The following is an 18,706-nucleotide window of genomic DNA, read 5'->3' as shown; positions in this document are numbered from 1 at the left end:
CCAACTGCCACCACCATTCCTGCAGTAGCTCTTTTGAATTGCTAGGCCCTAGGAAAACTGGCCCTCTTTTCCCCCTACTTGTTGGTGGCCTGGCTCAGTCCACAAGGGCAGTGGGTTGCAACACTCTTTTGATGGGGTCGCCATGGCAAGCATTCGATTTGTTGGATGCAAAGCTGAAGCCCACGCACCACCAGGGTTTAGATTACTAGCCTCAAACATAGGGCTGAAGCCCTCGGCTTTGGCTTCTCCCTGGGACAAGGGGCTAGGGTTGGCTCAGGCTTTAGTCCCCCTCCCTCCTGGGGTTCATTAGTAATTGTTGTTGACAGCAATTGTTTTTATTTCTCATCCTACATATAGATGGTGTTTCATTATCCATCAAAAGCAGATATCATGCACACAATATTTTAGGATTTCAATTTTTTATAATAAACTTGAAATGTTTAGCAAAGAGATGACTAATGAATAGCCATTATTTTTACTGCTATTCATGGAGAAATTCATGAACAGTGTATTCTCACCATGGCACATCAGCAACTTCTTTTTCTACTAAGAAACAACTACTTTGGTTATAAATAATAATATCAAACATTTTAAGCAATCACACTAGAAGCTAGGTAGGGAGGCCAGATAGCAACCAGAGCCATGGATCAAGAATTCTGCTTAATTTTCTTATTACAAATCCAATACTACTAGAAGATTTTTATTCAAGTCCAAAAACTTCATGCTTCTTTCTGCCAACTTTACCACTACACAATATGCCGTAGAGAAAGAAGAGGAAGTATCAACTTGTTTAGATGATCCATTATTAAATAAAACCATCTGTTAAAAAAAACACAACAAAACAAGCCATCCCATTTTTTAGGAAGATAAAGGAAAGAGATACACGTAGTGCCTTGAACTAGAAGTCAGGAAACATGGGTTTGATAATCTGTTCTGCCATCTCACCTTGGGCAAATCACTTAATCTTCCTGCCTCAGTTTAACCCTCTGTAAAATAGGAATGATCATATCACATACTTTTTGCAAAGTACTTTGAGACCCATGGATAAAAATACTAGATATTAGTGAATTATCATTATATTGGTATTAATATCTCATCACACCAGAATACCATACTAATCAGACAGCCAATCTACAGTGGATACGCTCCTTTTACAATAGCATGTCACAGCAGCTCTTCAGTGAATTTCAAGAAGGAAGTAGAAATTAGAAAATAGTATTTTTCTCACCAAAATGACTCCTCCCTCCCCAGAAAGCAGTTAGTCCTCTGGGGTAAACGATTTTAAAGGGCTGGCTAATGAATTTGACCATATAATTCTCACTGAAGCTAATGGGAGAAACAGATAAACTCCAGAAAACCAGGCACTTCTGTTGGCCAAGAGAAAAAAAAAGGAAAGCAATGAAACAAGTTGAATGAAACAAGTAGTTGTACTGAATAAGATACTGATATGTCTTCCCAGCTCAGTAATCTAAAGTCTTTTTTGCAATATGTTGGGCTTTAACTTTCAAAAAGTGAGTGGTGATTTGGGATGCCTTCATTATTGGATGTCCCAACTTGAGAGCCTTTAAGGAGGCCTGACTTTCAGAGAGCAGGCCACAGAAGCTTCTGAAAACTGGGCACTTTCCAGCTGTCTCAAACTTGGCAACCAACAATAATCAAGGCACTCAAAATCACTAATCCCTTTTTGAAAATGTAGCCCCGCTTTTTATCTAGATAAAACTCCTTGCCCCCCATCTATAAATTCCCCATTTGTGAGTAAATGTTATATGAAACTTGCTAGCATGGGGTTCTTACCTGTTTGTCAATAGAACTAAGAGTCTCATGCAGTTTTTCATTCCTAAATGCAAGTTATGAAAGCTAGTAAGTAATAGAATTGTCACTTGGGAAGTCTATACATCAGTCTTGTAAAATTTTCATGAAACACATTCAGCTCAAGCTTGAAGATTAACATTTTCAAAAGTACCTCAATGACTTAGGAACTTAAGTTCCATTTTCTAAAGTTACTTAGAAAATGGGGCTAGATTTTTCAAAGGCATTTGATGTGCCTAAAAATGTAGATGGGTACTTAGTTGAGATTTTCAAGTATCTAAGCAGGTAACGCCTAACATGGAAATCAGTGGAAGTTAGGCACATAACCGTCTTAGGCTGTTTTGAAAAATCCCATTTGGCACCTGTCTGCATTTTTAGATGCCCAGAAATAACTTTGAAAATCTGGTTACTGGGATCCTAAGTCTTTGTGAAAGTCAGTGGGACTTATGCTGCCAAGGGCCTAGGACACTTGAAAATTGAATGTAGATTCTTAAGTCACTTGAACACTTTTGAAAATTTTACCTAAAATTTTGTCTGTTGTTTATCATGCTTTACCATTACAACTGACAAAAATGGAGAAGAGATGGATAGAAAAGGGAAGTTGTTTTAATTGCCTGTCAAAAAAAAACCCTATTACTTGATAGAAGCATATTACATTTTTCAAGGATGCTGTGTTTTTCATTGCTACAAGCTTTCCAGATATAGCTGGACCAATATATGTCCTTGTTTACATTAAATTGTGAGAAAAAAATCCTTTGGACTACCGATCACTTCCCTTCAGCTTCTCATTCAAACTCAGTCAAACATGCCAGGGAATCAGCAAACAGAGAGCTGTCTTTTTCCACTGGCTTCTGCTCAGTCTTAGACCTTGGCATGCTGTTAATTTCAAGCCTTATTGCCAGGAGCAGCGGCAACATTGTTCAGTTTTTTTCATTTCCAAGGTTACAAAAATATGTGATGTCATATGAACTTCATGGATGTGAGGTACTATGTGACTATCCTACTGTTAATTTACTAACAGTTAGAAGAAAACCCTCTCCAAGTCAGACTTCATTAACACGGAACTAATGTAATCTGCCAGATACGTCTAATGGGGTGTTTTCTTGACCTTTTCCAGGCCTACAGTTATGGTAGCATTCATATTCAATGTGGCTTTCGGTTACATATTCTGCAATGTGAATCACTATTTCTCCCATTTGAGAACAAGTGGGCGTGAAATCACTGGAAGAAGTGAAGGAGCCCATGCGTTGGCACTGCAGCTGCTGAGTGAGGTGAAGTGCTTTGAACAATGATTTCTCAGTACTGATAACAGACTATAGTACACCAAGATGATGGGTGATGACCAAAGGGAAAGGGAACTTTGCCCACAGAAACCTTATACTGGATCTATAAAGTTAGAAAAACAAAAGCATCTCAAATGGCGGGATGAAAAGTATCACCACACAGTCTCTTTGCATTCAAAATTTAATAAACCGCTCCACTGGCGAGCGCTGCCTAACCAGAAACAATTGACGAATTCATGAGTTAGTCAATGATACAGATGGATACAGTGATGCGGACATAATAAAGCTAAACAGAGACACTAAAGAGAGAGAATGGTAAAACAAGCAAGTCTTAGATAACAAGATAGGAAACTGATGTCAATAGAGTTAGATAAGCACAAATGCATGAAACAAGGTTTATAGAATTTATGCTGAAGCTCAATCAATTCAATGAAAGGGAGATTACTGATTTATTTTTAACCTATATTTATTCTTATTTTGTTGACAGGAACAAGAGATCCTATGGAAAACTTAAATAAAACTGTTAAAAAAAATCAGGATCCGGTAGTGACAATAAAGCTTTCAAAGATTTAAAAGATGTTACACAGTTTTTAGTCTTAGACTCTTGTAAAATATACTTATGCTTTGTGTTAGTCCATCAAATTGAGAGACATATGCTATCCTTGATCTTTGTACAGAACTCCCGTAGAGATGAATGTAAGTTCTGTTTGTAAAAAGAGGGTAGAATAGGCCCTTAGTTAATAAAAAGCAAGCAGGCTGCTAGAGGAAAAAATATACTTCCCTACTATAGTGTTGAAATTTATTGGGCCATTTTAAACAACTTCCTCTTTAGATTGAAAGAGAAGTATCTGTGTGTGCCAATGAGCGTGTTCACTGTACAACATAGTCAAGAATTTCAAAAGTAAATAGTGATGGTCAGTGCCCAACTTGACACACTGTAAAGGGATTTTCAGAAAGGGCTGAGCACATATCCTATGAAAATCAGGACCCTTCAAGGTGCACACCCACATTCACTAGCAAATTCTGAAATTCTTGGCCATTACATCAGTGAACATGTAAGAGATTTCCTGGCAAATCTATTCTCACACTATTCTATAAATCCTAAATTCAGCTAGGTGGGTCTGTCACCTCAAGGCAGTAGCAGCGATATATCTGATCTAGTGACTTAGTTCAGCATAACTATGGGACAACCTGGTTTAAAACTCTGCCCTCTTCCCACTTTCAGCTGGAAAATCTACAGGACTTACTGCATCCTGCCTTGTAGCTGAAACCAGGAGGAAGGAGGAATCCTTGCTGAGCAGCTGCTGCTAGGGTTCGTTGGTCTGGAGGGAACACTGGAATCATCAATGGAGGCAGCTGACCTTGAACCTGCTGAACAGAAGGAGGGAAATCAAACCTGGAAAATCTTCTGGAGATCACGCTTGTGTATTTATTTATTTATGGCTTCAGGCTAGAGCCATGGTGTCCAACATGCTAGCCACTAGCCACGTGTGGCTTATTGGACGGTTGAGTGTGGGTGCTTCAAAACTGGTTGGACAACACGGGACTAAGAGTATCCTCCTATGTTGTGAGGGGGTTCCAATAACATCAACAGTTCAGCTGTGTTAATTACAACATGCCCTGCCACTAAAGGCACACTTATATTTCATTTCAATTATTTCCCCCCAAACCATAATATCTTAACAACCATGGCTGCAGTTTTTATCTATCTTCTCTATCACAGTGCTCCAAAATTACAATCATATACATAGCACCTTTCATCCCAAATGAAATGATTCTAAACACTTTTCAAATATGAAAGACATACGTGTGTGTTGGGATATACGTGTATATGTATACATTACACACACACATATATGCATACACAGACATGCTCTCAGAAAAGGCCACAAACACAACCAAAATACTTTGCTCACACGTGAAATGCAGCCACGCCTTGAGCGTCTGCTGTTTCACTTTGCACAGCAATGCTACACAAAAGTGTAGGGCAGGAAATGAAGACTATTATAATGCAAGTGAAACTAAAGGAGACTTTAGGCAGACAGAAAGCGGTCATTCACATCAGAAATTCGCCATAACACAACAGCTAACACTACTACTTTTACAATGTTTTAACAGCATTTTTGAGTACTACAAATGGTCAGAATGTTGTTTTCACATATCTTGTAGAAGAGGAGCAAACCATTTAGTAACTTAAGTCATCAGCAGAATGACTGGTTTTAACAATAACAACAACAAAAAAGATGCTAATAAATGAAAGCTTTGCCTTTCAGGAGAACAGTCAGTAAAAGTAAGGATGACCGAGAAAACCTTACAAGAGAGGTCATCAAGACAGACCACAGAAATGTGGCACAGAGGCGTAAGAGATACAGATAGGCTGTTATAAATTAAAATTTGGTTCATGGTGTGATGTATACAGTGTTAAGAATGATGGTGACTGTGTGTGCAGATATTGCACCTTTACAGCCTGGGATATCCTGTTAGGTGAAGCTCACAAGATGTATTGGTTAGAAATTGTTGCAGCTAGAGACTGAACTCAAGACTAAAGCTATGCTAGATGTAGCACCAATCACTGTGTTAACTCACTTCATTCTGGCTGTTATTTTACTCTCCTTGTTGATAGTTATAAAGGCATATTTGGATTTTGAGAGAGAGAAAATATAAAATTCTATTTCTTCCTCCTTACATTCAGTCTGGAATTGTCCCATTTCTGCCTTGATATTTCTTTAAGACAAAGTAACTGTATTCTTTTAGAACAAAAATGAACAGCCGTGTGGAATTTTTGCATAGTACTCTTCTTCGGCAAGAAGCCATGGAACTTTTTTTTTAAAATGGTTTCCAAGGATGAAAGTGACTTTGCCAAGCAAAGAAGCTTCAAAACAGGACTCAAAAACACTAATAGAAAGACAGATGGTTCTACTAAGAGCTTTGCTGCCAAAAAAAAAAAAAAAAAAAGTTAAAAAAAAAAGGCGTAAAAATGGAGTGATGTTATTGAAGCTGACTGCAAAGTTCTCTGATGACTGCAAATACTCTTGTCCCATTGCAAGTGTTAACTCTGCCTCCAGGGCTAATATAACCAAAGCGCCACACACACACACAAAATTGTCATTGCCAAGCCCCAACAACGTAGCACAAGTCTGCACTTGATTCCAAATGACTGCCTGATATGCTAGCAAAACACTGCACTAAAAATGTCTACCAGGAAAATGCCCTTCATTCTCAAAACTGGCTGTCACATTTTCTTTTTCAAATTCTCCCTCCTAAGTACGCCCTGTAAGGGGGCCTTAGAACCCTCTGATACAACTGTACTTTTATAAAGGGGGTTAAAAACAGCGGAGAGGTGAGGATGGTTTGCATGGATACAGAAATAACCCAGTCAAAACAATGTAATTTCCATTCCAACCTGGAATATATGTAGCACCACTCTAATATCTGCATTTCATTTCCTCCCAAAAATAAGTGCAAATATTATTTCATTTTAAATCAGCTTACTTGATACAATATAAAAATGCATATATTATGACTAACCCTTCCTATGTCTCATTTAACTACTGCATTTTAACTTTTATACAATATATGTTTATTGTTAAATACTGTTGCTAGGATACAACTTTTTAAAATTGTAGATAATTCAGACCCTCCCTTTTCAGTTTTTTCTCTTTAAGGTTTTCTTTAAAATTTTTAAACCAATGCCTTGTTATTTACAATTGTTTAATAACAATTTCTCAGATGGTTCCTTTTCTACTGAAGCTGACCCCAATTCAGTGCTAGTTTCAGACCTTGCCTTATGTATAAAGATAATGAAAGTAAATGCACACATTTATATGTACATAACACTTTTATACAAGTCTGTACACTTGATAGTGTCTTCTCTCCTGACCACTCATAGGTGACTTCTTAGGTGTATGTTCCCCAGGGGAGGGACGATAAGTTATATCCAGACTTCCAAAGTCAATATCAAAATTCCCATTCATTTTAAAGCTGGAATGTCCTATGGATCGTTCATATACATTTTCTTATAGTGCCCTACACATGCAGTCTCTATCCTAAGATCTTTAGATGTTGCTGCAATATAAATATCATCACGTGACTTCTCAATGTATCACGTAGCTTTGCAATCTATCTTATAATGGTGCACCACTTTTCAGGTTTCCAGAACTACTATTGCATTATATAATCGATTATACAGGAATGTTGCAAAGTCATGTGATGAACTGCAATTATGCATCTTTTACCTCTTCATCTTCACTCTGCCCACTTGTTTATCTGCCCCAAGATTCACTCACAGTTTCTAAACCACTAACTATAAGACACCTACAAAGAACCCAATTAAAAAAAACCCTCAGCAACCTTTCCCTGCAATCCACCCTGACTAGAATTGCCTCCATGAAAACAAACCTGATACATGTAATGCCACACAGCTAGAAATGGGTATTTCAAAACCTTTGGAAAGAAGATTCCTAGCTTTTCAATATGACTCATGGTACTTGCTTCCTACCCTGGAAAATCCCGAGATACTGGATACTGAAGTCATGACATTAAAATGCAGAAAAAAGATATTTGTTGCCATATTTAGAGCTGCTTAATGTATGTTAGTTTTATTTGTTCTGTCATTCTGAGCTATATACCATTGGACTGGCAGTAAAGAAAAAACCTATGATACATCAAATAATCCCAATACAATTTTTAAGCACTCTCTTAAAACATACCTAAAATACCTTTATTTTAGCATATATAGAATATACAGAATATTAGTTGATGTATGCATGGAATGAAGGTTTTCTTAATTCTCACTCAGCATAACTTTGCATCCCCTTCTCTGCCACTTCACCTCCATATAACCCTTCCTTTTAAGGTTTGTTCCATTTATACTTTTATGCAATGTATCAGTATTTGCATTTTCTATCACAGATGGGGGACAGAATGAGAAAAAAATGAAATAAGTAAATTAAATAACCTAAAGGGGAAGTTAATAAGTTATATTAACTGAGGTGGTTTATTTTCAAAGTTAGCAATCATTCTTTTTCTTTGTCCCAGTACCCTTTTCCTCCTCAATGGAACTCAATGTGTCTATCAAAAGATATGAAATACTTGGAATCTTAGTAAGGAAAAGATGAGAGAATATGGGAATAATAACTATAATATTAGCAAGTCACTGGACAAGAACACAGATATTTTCATTCATGGGCCTCGGACCAGTAATTTTGGAAAGAAGTTCAATATATATGATGAAAAGAGAACATACGCTTCTCAAAAGTTTGGATTATTAGAAGTAGCCCCTGCAGAGGTGGGTTGTGGACAGAGTGTAGGAGAGACAGTAAGGGTACGTCTAGACTACAGGGTTTTGTCGACAGAAGTTTTGTCGACAGATACTGTCGACAAAGCTTCTGTCGACAAAGAGTGTCTAGACTACAGCCAGTTCTGTCGACAAAGCAAGCTGCTTTGTCAACAAAACCCTGTAGTCTAGACACAACCCTACATGCAATAACACCTTCTGTCGACAGAACTCTGTCGACAGAAGGCGTTATGCCTCGTAAAATGAGGTTTACCAGCGTCGACAGAACTCAGCGGTAGTGTAGACGCAGGTATAGTTTTGTCAACAAAAGTCCACTTTTGTCGACAAAACTCTGTAGTCTAGACACACCCTAAGGGTTATCACATTTAACCCCCAAGGAGATTACTTAGATTCCCAGGGCTCTGTCTGCGGGCAGATCAGGGAGAGGCACTGAGTTTGCCTTGGCTCCCCCTCCCTACCAGGGGCAGAGTCTGCCCGGCAACCCATAGGGAGTGAGATGCCCCTCCCAGGGAGTTCAGGGGGGGGAGGAGGAGCCATGGTTGGAGGGGTCTGGAGCAAGCCAGGGAGGGCTGACTGTGTGGGAGCTAGTAAACCCCAGGCCTGCATCCAGGGTTCTCTCCCCCCCCCCCCCCCCCCAAGAACTAGCCTCTACGGACCTGAATGCAGGATCCCTCAGCTGGGTTTTATTTCTCCACTATTGATTCCCAGTTTATGGAGTTTGCTGGGAGGCTTCCCCAGCCAGGCTGAGTTGGCTCTCCAGCTCCCTGGGTGAGACCAGTCACCACATGGTCAACTCTGCTTTGTCCGCTGGTTCGGGGCTGCTGCCTGCTGTGTGTGTGTGTGTGTCTGAATGCTGGGGTAGGAGATTACAGTTTGAATTTTAGTGCAGTTGTGTGGCCTTCACCTTGAGCCTTGCACCCCTTTGTGGTGAGGGGAAATCCTGGGACCGAAGCAGCCTGATTCCTGCCTGAGGAGGATCTCTGCCAGAAGAGAGCAGCCCCTCTGCAGGGACTGAGTCATCTCTGAACCTGAGACTCATTCATGGAGTGTGTGAGTGCACCATCTTTTAGTTAGTAAGTCAGGGAATTTGTTTGATGATTTTATAACCTGCTGCATATTAAACCTGTGGAGGGATTTACTATTTGTGAGTCCTTTGGGCTGTACTGGATCCAGTCAGCATCACTGCTAAACCTCTGCAGAGAAGAAATTTGTGGTCAAAAGTCATCAAGGGCCCCAACCAAGTACGCATACCAACGGGACACTAATCTTACAGTTGCTGGGCACTGGTGACCCTAAAAAAAGTGTTTTACCCTGTTCTGTTATATTTGTCTCCTGTTTAATATAATTGTGTTTATTATAGTGTATGTGTTTGTGTTATTTTTCTGGGAGTCTCCAACTATCTGGCAAGTACGTGGGGATTCCCCTGGGCTAGAATTTTCCTCTCAAGCTGCTCTGGTGACCCTGCCAGGAAGGAGTGAGGGGGGTGGAGGCATTGCCAAATAAATCCATCGGAAAAAATAAAGTTGAGTGAGTGGCGGGATCCAGAAGAACCCAGACCTATCCATCAAAACCTGTAAGCAGATTGGTATTAAAGAAGGTAACCAGGTGGAGAGGGGGCGCTACACATGATTGTTCAACTTATGACAGACACTACACCATCATCTATCCGTTATCTGGACTATTCAAATTGCTCCTACTGCCCAAACCAAATTCAGGACCCATTTCTATTAGTAACTGTAAATACACAAATTTACTGTAAATACCCTACAAAGTTTATAATTTAAATACACAAGATACAGTAACACTGGGATGAAAGCAAGTATTATTCCTACTTTACTGATGGGGAATTGAAGCACTAAGAGACTTGGGGGGCCAGATTTTAAAGGTATTTACTTGCCTACTGGAATTTTCAAGATTCTACTAGGATCCTATCTGCCTCTTTAAGCACCTAAATACCTTTGAAAATCTGGCCCTTAGTGATTTGCCCATGTTAGCACCAGAAGTCTGTTGCAGAGCTGGGAAGTGAATTCAGATAACAAGGTTTAGTCTAACGTCTTAACCACAAAACTATACACTTCCTATCTCACACATATATAAGGTATAAATTCATCTACAGATGTGTATATCAACACACGGTGCAATTAAAAACTCAGCATTTATTTTTTCATAGTAATTGTGATACTGTAGTCTCTCCTATTTAAACTGAGACAACTATTTAGATTATCACAGTTACCTGGAGCAAGAAATAGGTACTAACTCCAGTTGTGCCATTCAGATGGCAAATTCTTCCAGGCAAGGATCATGTCTTTTTTTTCTATTCTATCACATGCTTATGGTCATTATATCAATAATTGCACACAAAAGCTACATTAAAAGAGTATTAAGGTAAAAAATGCAAGCATGTGGAAATTAGGAAGTACCAGAATTATAGATGACTATGCAACCTTAATTTGGCCCCCTTGTGGCTATGCATATGACATAGTCTTTAATTACATGACCACGTACTATTTTTCCCACACGACACTTGCCTCTTAGCCAGCTCACAATATTCCTTGAGTAATATATGACCATACTTCTTTTCTACAAATCTAGATACAGTATATATGTAGCATCTGATATTATTTTTATTTATTTTTTATTCTTACATACTTACACTAATTTTATACTCACAATTGTCCATTAAATCTTTATTGACATAGCCTTTACTTATTTCCAAGATTTATGCTTTATTACATTTCTGGCACCTACATTCTTCACATTTAATCCTTCACATTGATTCTACTAGTCCACTTCTCATCAGGGCCGGCCCACAACATTTTGGGGAGCTCAAATGACGCCCGCATACTCCCTCACTTGGGCCAAAACTTTGCAAGGTCTCCATCCTCCAGCACAGCACTCCACCATCTCTGTGCATCTAGAGCAGAGCGAATGCATATGCACCAGCAGCAGACACAATTTTCTACACTCTGGGTCCTAGTGGCGCCCCCCCACCCCGCTCAGTCTGGCACCTGAAGCAGCTGCCTCAGTTCACCTCATGGTAAGGCCAGCCCTTCTTCTCATTAAGTAGTACTTTACCTGGCAAGTGGCCCCAGTGATTTCATTAGTATTACCTGTGGAGAAGGTATTACTCAATATGAGTAAAGATAGCGGAATTGGGTCATGAAACAGGACTTCACCTTTTACAGACACCTAAAATTATTAACACTAGTTCATTACTTTAGTCACAAGGTGTGACTGAGAAAAATACCAATCCTAAAATGTATAAACATCTTTCTTTAAATTATTTTACTATGTCCTTTTTATACAGAAGTGTGGCTAACCTGTTTTTCTCCATGTGACTTAGCCACAGTCCATCATTCAACATTATTTTCTCAAGAGTATTGGATAGACTTGAGTTGCCCCTTTAGCTTCAGATTGTGTACAGAACCATTTATCATACACTGCAGGTTCAAGAGGTAAATGAATTTATAACCTGATATTAAAACTAAACATTCTCATAAAGATGAAATAAATGTATGTTTGTTTTCAGGAGCTAAGTATTTAATTGTATTAGGACACACTGCTCTGAAGCCACTTACTACAGGTGAACAAGTTACTACTGTGAATAGTCCTATGGGCTTATGGGAGTTTACAGGGTGGAACAGGAAAAATAAAAGTGTGAAATGTTGCTCTCCTGACCTGATCCTACATCACTGCCTTCCACCCTCAAATCCATGCTTAGAGGGGAATCTCAATTTTGAAATGAGGACTCTGCTACTTTTGCAGCATCACCCTCATCCTCTTTTGGATCCTGAAGAGGTATCTTCATGGGGTGTGGGCTTCATGATAGGATGGCGAATACCAACTATGGAGAAGAGACAGAGGGGCTGTGGAGACATATGCATTGCGGGGATGGACAACACACGGATTTCCTCCCCTCCAACCTTCCTCCCACCGATCTCTGGATTTCTGCAAACTCTGTGAATGAGCCCCCCTTGCCTTTGCCACATAAGTAAGATGTGCTGGATCTCAGACAGGATTTTGTGGTGAGATGCTTTCTTCCAGAGGTATCACGATTCTTCTGCAGGGAATGATGTGGGTCCTAACTAATATTTGTTCCTTTGTGATATTAGAGGCCTATTTAAACATATGTTAGCACTTATTTCAATTTACCTGCCTCAAATATCACTAGAGGCACTCAATGCTATAACCTCACTATTCACAATTGCTTCCTAATAATGCTACTGTTCATAGGAAAATATGTTCTCATACTGCCAGACCACAAAGACAAATAAATAAGGCCATTTAGGGAGCAAAAATGACACACCTTTGTAACTCCTCCAGAATATGAGAACTTTTTGAATCAATAATGTGGAAAAATTATTAGCTTGCTGAAATATGGAACTATCCTCAACAGTCAATGACTGGAATGTATGTGTCTTCGCACATAGAAAACGTGGCAAATAAACCTCCAGAAAGGCTGTGCAAAATAGGTAATGTCTCAAAAATTTACATAAACACTGACCATTTAAAGAAAGCAAACAGAATCAATTCCAGAAGCCCTAGAACCCTGAATGATCCTATGGGAGGATCCTTGTATTGTTCCTCATGTCCGTCTCAGCAATGATTTTGAGCACTGTAAAAGTGAGCACATGGTTAGCTCTTTAACTGAGAAGCGGGAGGAGGGTTGTGTTTTGCATTGCCAAACAGCAGCTCCTCTAGCCAGCTATAAAGCAGTGACATGGTCCAAAAAGGAGTCACTGACCCATATTACCCATTTAGAAGGATAAGGAGGAGTATAAACAGGTGGGGTGAGGATGAGAAAAGTGGAATGAGACAGGGACACAAACAGCTCATTGTTTTCTAGAAGGATGCAAAAGAAAAGAAAATGTAGCATACAAGGAACTTTTCTTGGCTCGTTCCAAAGGAACAACTGGAGAATGAAGGAATTTATTTATGTTGGTTTATAACATAAAAAAAGTATGGAAAATCTTCTCTTACATTTGATGTGGTAAATAGAAAATATACAGCAGTAGGGATAACATTTATCTCATTTGGGATGATTTATGGCAAGCCATTTAGATAACATGAAAGTTATCTACAGAGACAATTGTGCCACTAGCGCATCTTAGGCACTTCCCCATCCATGAAAAAATGTCCGAAACCAAAGAAAAATACATTGGTTTATATTCCCAGTGAAGCTAGTTTACATCAATGGCATAGCTCTTTCCCATAAGGACTTCAAGCAGGATTAGTTGCTGCAAATTGTCTGGGACCCATTCCAATGGGTGAGATTCCCAATGAGGAACAGAACTTCCAGGAAATTTCAGGAAGCAGCTATCCTCAGATGATAACCTGGTAGCCCTAATACTAGGATTAAAGTATACACCAAAAAGAGTCTTTGCTAATTAAAGGGCACAGAGCTCTACTCTTTCCTTCATGGAGGGATCCATCATTTTGTTGGCTGAGCCATCTGCTGAATGGGAGATTAGGTGGGGAGGATAAGATAGGCTCTTTGCAACAAGATGTCTAGTGTTTGATCCAAAATGGCTCATTTCCTTGAGCTTAAATTGAGAACACTGCTTTTCCCATGTTATATTTCAATGTTTCCAAGTGGTACCATGCTCCAGGGCTCCCTAAATCTGTGCTTATGTTACAACATCTGCTCCGAAAGTACTATTAAGGGTCAGCACTTTTTATAGGGCTGCCATAAACTTGTGAATGACAAAACTATTATTCATTATTTAACACTGTGTATCCCTCTCTTCGTGTACACACTGATAGCAGCACCTTGCTCCCAAACACAGTACAACAAGTATTAATATGTTATGCCACGCCCCTGAAAGTGGAAAATATATAACCTTTCATTAATAACTGATGATGTCTCATGGCATAGGATGGAGGCACTCTGTAAGCCCTGGAACTTATGTTGAGCACTCTAGCAGTAAGCCAGTCAATGAACGATTTGATTTGTCAGTGAAAAGAAAACAGGTGTGAGAAAAGAAAACTTCTGATGTTTTAAAAAGGACATCGTCTAGGATAATTTATTGAGCTGCAGATATGGATATTTTCTATGACTGGCTGATCTATTAAATACTGTTTCAATTATTACAACGATAAAGAAAAGAATGAGGGATTGCAAATGCCTTACAAAATCGTTGGCAGCAGAGTAAATTTTCCTCTTTCATTCATACTAGTCTCTCACAAGTTTTATAAGTATTCTTTTTCTCCCATTGATTTTGTCACTCTGCATCTACAAACACAGAAAGCCCCGTATTTAAATAAAGCTGAAACTAACATGACCTCTTTGATTTTAAAATGACTTTTTCAGCCTACATAATGCTTAGATTTTACCAGATCATATCTATTTGCACAAAAATATTAGAGCTTGATGTCACAACAACTCTGGTAACGGGGTTTGTTAAGGTAACTGCTGAGACAAAAGCAGCAGCAAGAGCATATAAGATTGCTTGGGTGGGATCTGTGATAATTAAGTTCTTTTTTTTAATTTATCAGAAATGGATGAAATTCTGCATATTTTAATTGTCAAAATAATGCAATATAATCACACCAGCTTCAATTATTTTAATATTTTTGACCCAAAGACACAAAAAGTTATAGTGATTTTTTTCAGTAGATCAGAAGCAAAGGAGCCTGCTAAACAATCAGTGGAGCCACGGCATGACTTAGATGCTAAAGGTGCACTTAAGGACAATACGGTCATTAAGGAGAAACTAAACAAATAGTTTTTGCTTGCATAGCTTAGGATGTCAGGGAGATTCCTAAACCTGAGCCATTCTTTTTAGGTGACAAATCTGAGGAATTGTACCAGATTGGGGTGTCATTACAGGCTGTTTTGGAACAAACTGATAAACTAAATAGTAATAACACATCATAGCCAGATAATACTCACCCAACAATTCTGAAGGAACTCAAATGTAAAATTGCAGAACTTTGTAGTTTGTAACCATTCAAATCAGCTTCTGTACCAAATGATTAATGTGATGCCAATTTTTAACAAGGATGCCAGAAGCGATGCCAACAGTTACAGGCCAATAAGCCTGACTTCACTACCACGCAAAATGGTTGAAACTATATTAAAGAACAATATTACCAAACATATTGATGAACATAATTTGTTGGGGAAAAGTCAACAATGTTTTTGTAATGGGAAATCATGTATCATCAATGTATTTAGAATTCTTTGAGGGGGGTCAACGAGCATGTGGACAACGGGGATCTAGTGGATATAGTGTATTTAGATTTTCAGAAAGCTTTTGACAAGGTCCCTCACCAAAAGGTCCCTTAAGCAAAGTAAACTTCTATGGGATAAGAGGGAAGGTCCTCTCATGGACTAGAAATTGTTTAAAAAGATAGAAAACAAAGAGTGGGAATAAATAGTCAGTTTTCAGAATGGAGAGCGGTAACTAGTAGTTTCCCCTCTGCATTGGGACCTATCTATCCTATTCAACATATTCATAAATGATCTGGAGAAAAGGTTAAACACTGAGGTGGCAAAAATTTGCAGATGATACAAAACTAATCAGGCTAGTTAAGTCCCAAGTAAACTGCGAAGAGATATACAAGGATCTCCCAAAAATGGATGACTGGGCAAAAAAATGGCAGGTAAAATTCAGTGTTGACAAACCCAAAATAATGCACATTGGAAAACATAATCCCAACCAGTGCTTTTTTTGTGACAGTACAGCCCGGAACAGCGTACCATCACCTATTATCTCAGCACACAGAAAAGGAATGGCATTTCCCCCATGCGTACCGGCACCTGTTTTCCTGGGGTGGCTCGGCCCCTGACGGAAGCCTGCTGCATAAAATGATGGGGTTTGAATTAGCTGTTACCATTCAAGAAGGAGATCTTGGAGTCACTGTGGAGTCATCCACTCAATAAGCCAGGGTAGTCAGAAAAGCAAACAGAATATTGGGAATCATTAAGCAAGGGAGAGAAAATAAGACAGAAAATGTCATGTTACCTTTATATAAATCCTTGGTATGCCCACATGTTGAATACTGCATGCAGATATGGTCACCCCATTTCAAAAGAGATACACTGGAATAGGAAAAGTTTCAAAAAATAACAACAAAAATAATCAGGGGTATGGAATGGCTGTCAAACAAAGAGAGACCAATATGACTAGGATATTTCAGCTCGGCAAAGAGAAAATTAAAGGGGATATGATAGAGGTCTATAAAATCAAGACTGGTGTGAAGAAAGTAAATAAGAAAAAGTTATTTACTCCTCATAACACAAAAACTAGGGGTCACCAAATGAAATTAATAGACAGCAGGTTTAAAACAAACAAAAGCAAGTATTTTTTTCATGCAGTGAACTTGCGGACCTCCTTGCCAGATGATGATGTGAAGGCCAAGACTATAACATGATTCAGTAACGAACTAGTGGGTTTATAGAGGATAGGCCTAGCAATGGCTACTAGCCAGGATGGGCAGGAACACAGCCTCTCTTTGCCAGAAGTTGGGAATGGGAGACTGGGGACAGAAACTTGATGATTGCCTGTTCTGTTCATTCCCTCTGGGGCACCTGGCACTGGTCATTGTCAGAAGACAGAATACCGGGTTGGACTGATCTATGCCCTTGTGAGGAGGGCTTTAAACTAGGTTTGTCGGGGGCAGGTGAGCAAAGCCCACAGGTAAGTGCTGAATGTGCGGGACTGGGAGATGGGTTGGAAATGGGGGGGACTACGGCCTATAATGGCAAGGAGAAAGGAGGGTCAGGGCACAACAGGGAGGCAAGATCAAATCAGTATCTTAGATGCCTATATACAAATGCGAGAAGTATGGGTAATAAGCAGGAAGAACTGGAATTGCTAACCAATAAATACAACTATGATATCATTGGTATTACAGAAACCTGGTGGGATGGGACGCATGATTGGAATATTGGTATGGAAGGGTACGGCTTGCTCAGGAAGGACAGACAGGGAAAAAAGGGAGGAGGGGTTGCCTTGTATATTAAAAATGTACACACTTGGACTGAAGTGGAGATGAACGTAGGAGATAGCTGTGTAGAGAGTCTCTGGGTTAAGCTAAAAGGGGTAAAAAACGAGGGTGATATCATGCTAGGAGTCTACTACAGGCCACCTAGCCAGGTGGAAGAGGTGGATGAGGCCTTTTTTAAACAATTAACAAAACTATCCAAAGCCCAAGATTTGGTGGTGATGGGGGACTTCAACTATCCAGACATATGTTGGGAAACTAACACAGCGAGGCACAGGCTATCCAATAAGTTTCTGGACTGCATTGGAGACAACTTTCTGTTTCAGAAGGTTGAAAAAGCTACCAGAGGAGAAGCTGTTCTGGATTTGGTTTTAACAAATAGGGAGGAACTAGTTGAGAACTTGAAAGTGGAAGACAGTATAGGGGACAGTGATCACGAAATAATAGAGTTCATGATCTTAAGGAAAGGTAGAAGGGAGACCACCACAATTGAGGTAATGGATTTCAGGAAGGCAGATTTTGATAAGCTCAGAGAACTTGTAGGTAAGGTCCCATGGGAAGCAAGACTGAAGGGAAAAACAACTGAGGAGAGTTGGAAGTATTTCAAAGGGACGTTGTTAAGGGCCCAAAAGCAAACAATTCCGCTGTGTAGGAAAGATAGAAAATATGGCAAAAGACCAGCTTGGCTTAACAAGGAGATCTTGCATGATCTCAAAATAAAAAAGGAGTCATATAAAAAATGGAAACTAGGACAACTAACAAAGGAGGAATATAGGCAAGCAACACGGGAATGCAGGGGCAAGATTAGAAAGGCAAAGGCACAAAATGAGATCAAACTAGCTACAGGCATAAAGGGAAACAAGAAGACCTTTTATAAATACATTAAAAGCAAGAGGAAGACCAAGGACAGGGTAGGCCCACTGCTTAGCGAGGAGGGAGAAGCAGTAACAGGGAACTTGGAAATGGCGGAGATGCTCAATGACTTCTTTGTTTCGGTCTTCACCGAGAAGTCTGGAGGTGTGCCTAACTTAGTGAATACAAGCAGAGAGAGGGTAAGTTTAGAAGATAGGATACACAAAGAACAAGTTAAAAATCACTTAGGAAAGTTAGATGTCAGCAAGTCACCAGGTCCTGATGAAATGCATCCCAGGATACTCAAGGAGCTGATAGAGGAGGTATCTGAGCCTTTAGCTATGATCTTTGAAAAATCATGGCAGACAGGGGAGATTCCAGAAGACTGGAAAAGGGCAAATATTGTGCCCATCTATAAAAAGGGGAATAAGAACAACCCAGGAAATTATAGACCGGTCAGTTTAACATCTGTCCCAGGGAAGATAATGGAGCAGGTAATTAAGGAAATAGTATGCAA

General features: G+C 39.5%; 1 protein-coding gene across 18 annotated transcripts in view; it reads right to left on the bottom strand.

The window, feature by feature from the left end:
- SOX5 (SRY-box transcription factor 5) overlaps positions 1-18,706 on the bottom strand; it is an 895,980-nt gene that overhangs the window by 121,965 nt on the left and 755,309 nt on the right. For 13 of the 18 annotated variants that reach the window (XM_089769671.1, XM_089769670.1, XM_075898182.2 and 10 more), the window contains one exon: positions 4,340-4,463. In XM_089769671.1, coding sequence (XP_089625797.1) covers positions 4,340-4,463 — 124 coding nt within the window. The remainder of the gene's footprint in view (positions 1-4,339; positions 4,464-18,706) is intronic. The other 5 variants (XM_075898147.2, XM_075898209.2, XM_075898138.2 and 2 more) reach the window with 1 other exon arrangement.

This window comes from Pelodiscus sinensis, chromosome 1 (assembly GCF_052426305.1).
Source record: "Pelodiscus sinensis isolate ZL-2025 chromosome 1, ASM5242630v1, whole genome shotgun sequence".
Classification (NCBI taxonomy): domain Eukaryota; kingdom Metazoa; phylum Chordata; order Testudines; family Trionychidae; genus Pelodiscus; species Pelodiscus sinensis.
The sequence above is the reverse complement of the archived record's forward strand: the minus strand, read 5'-3'. Positions and strand labels throughout refer to the sequence as shown.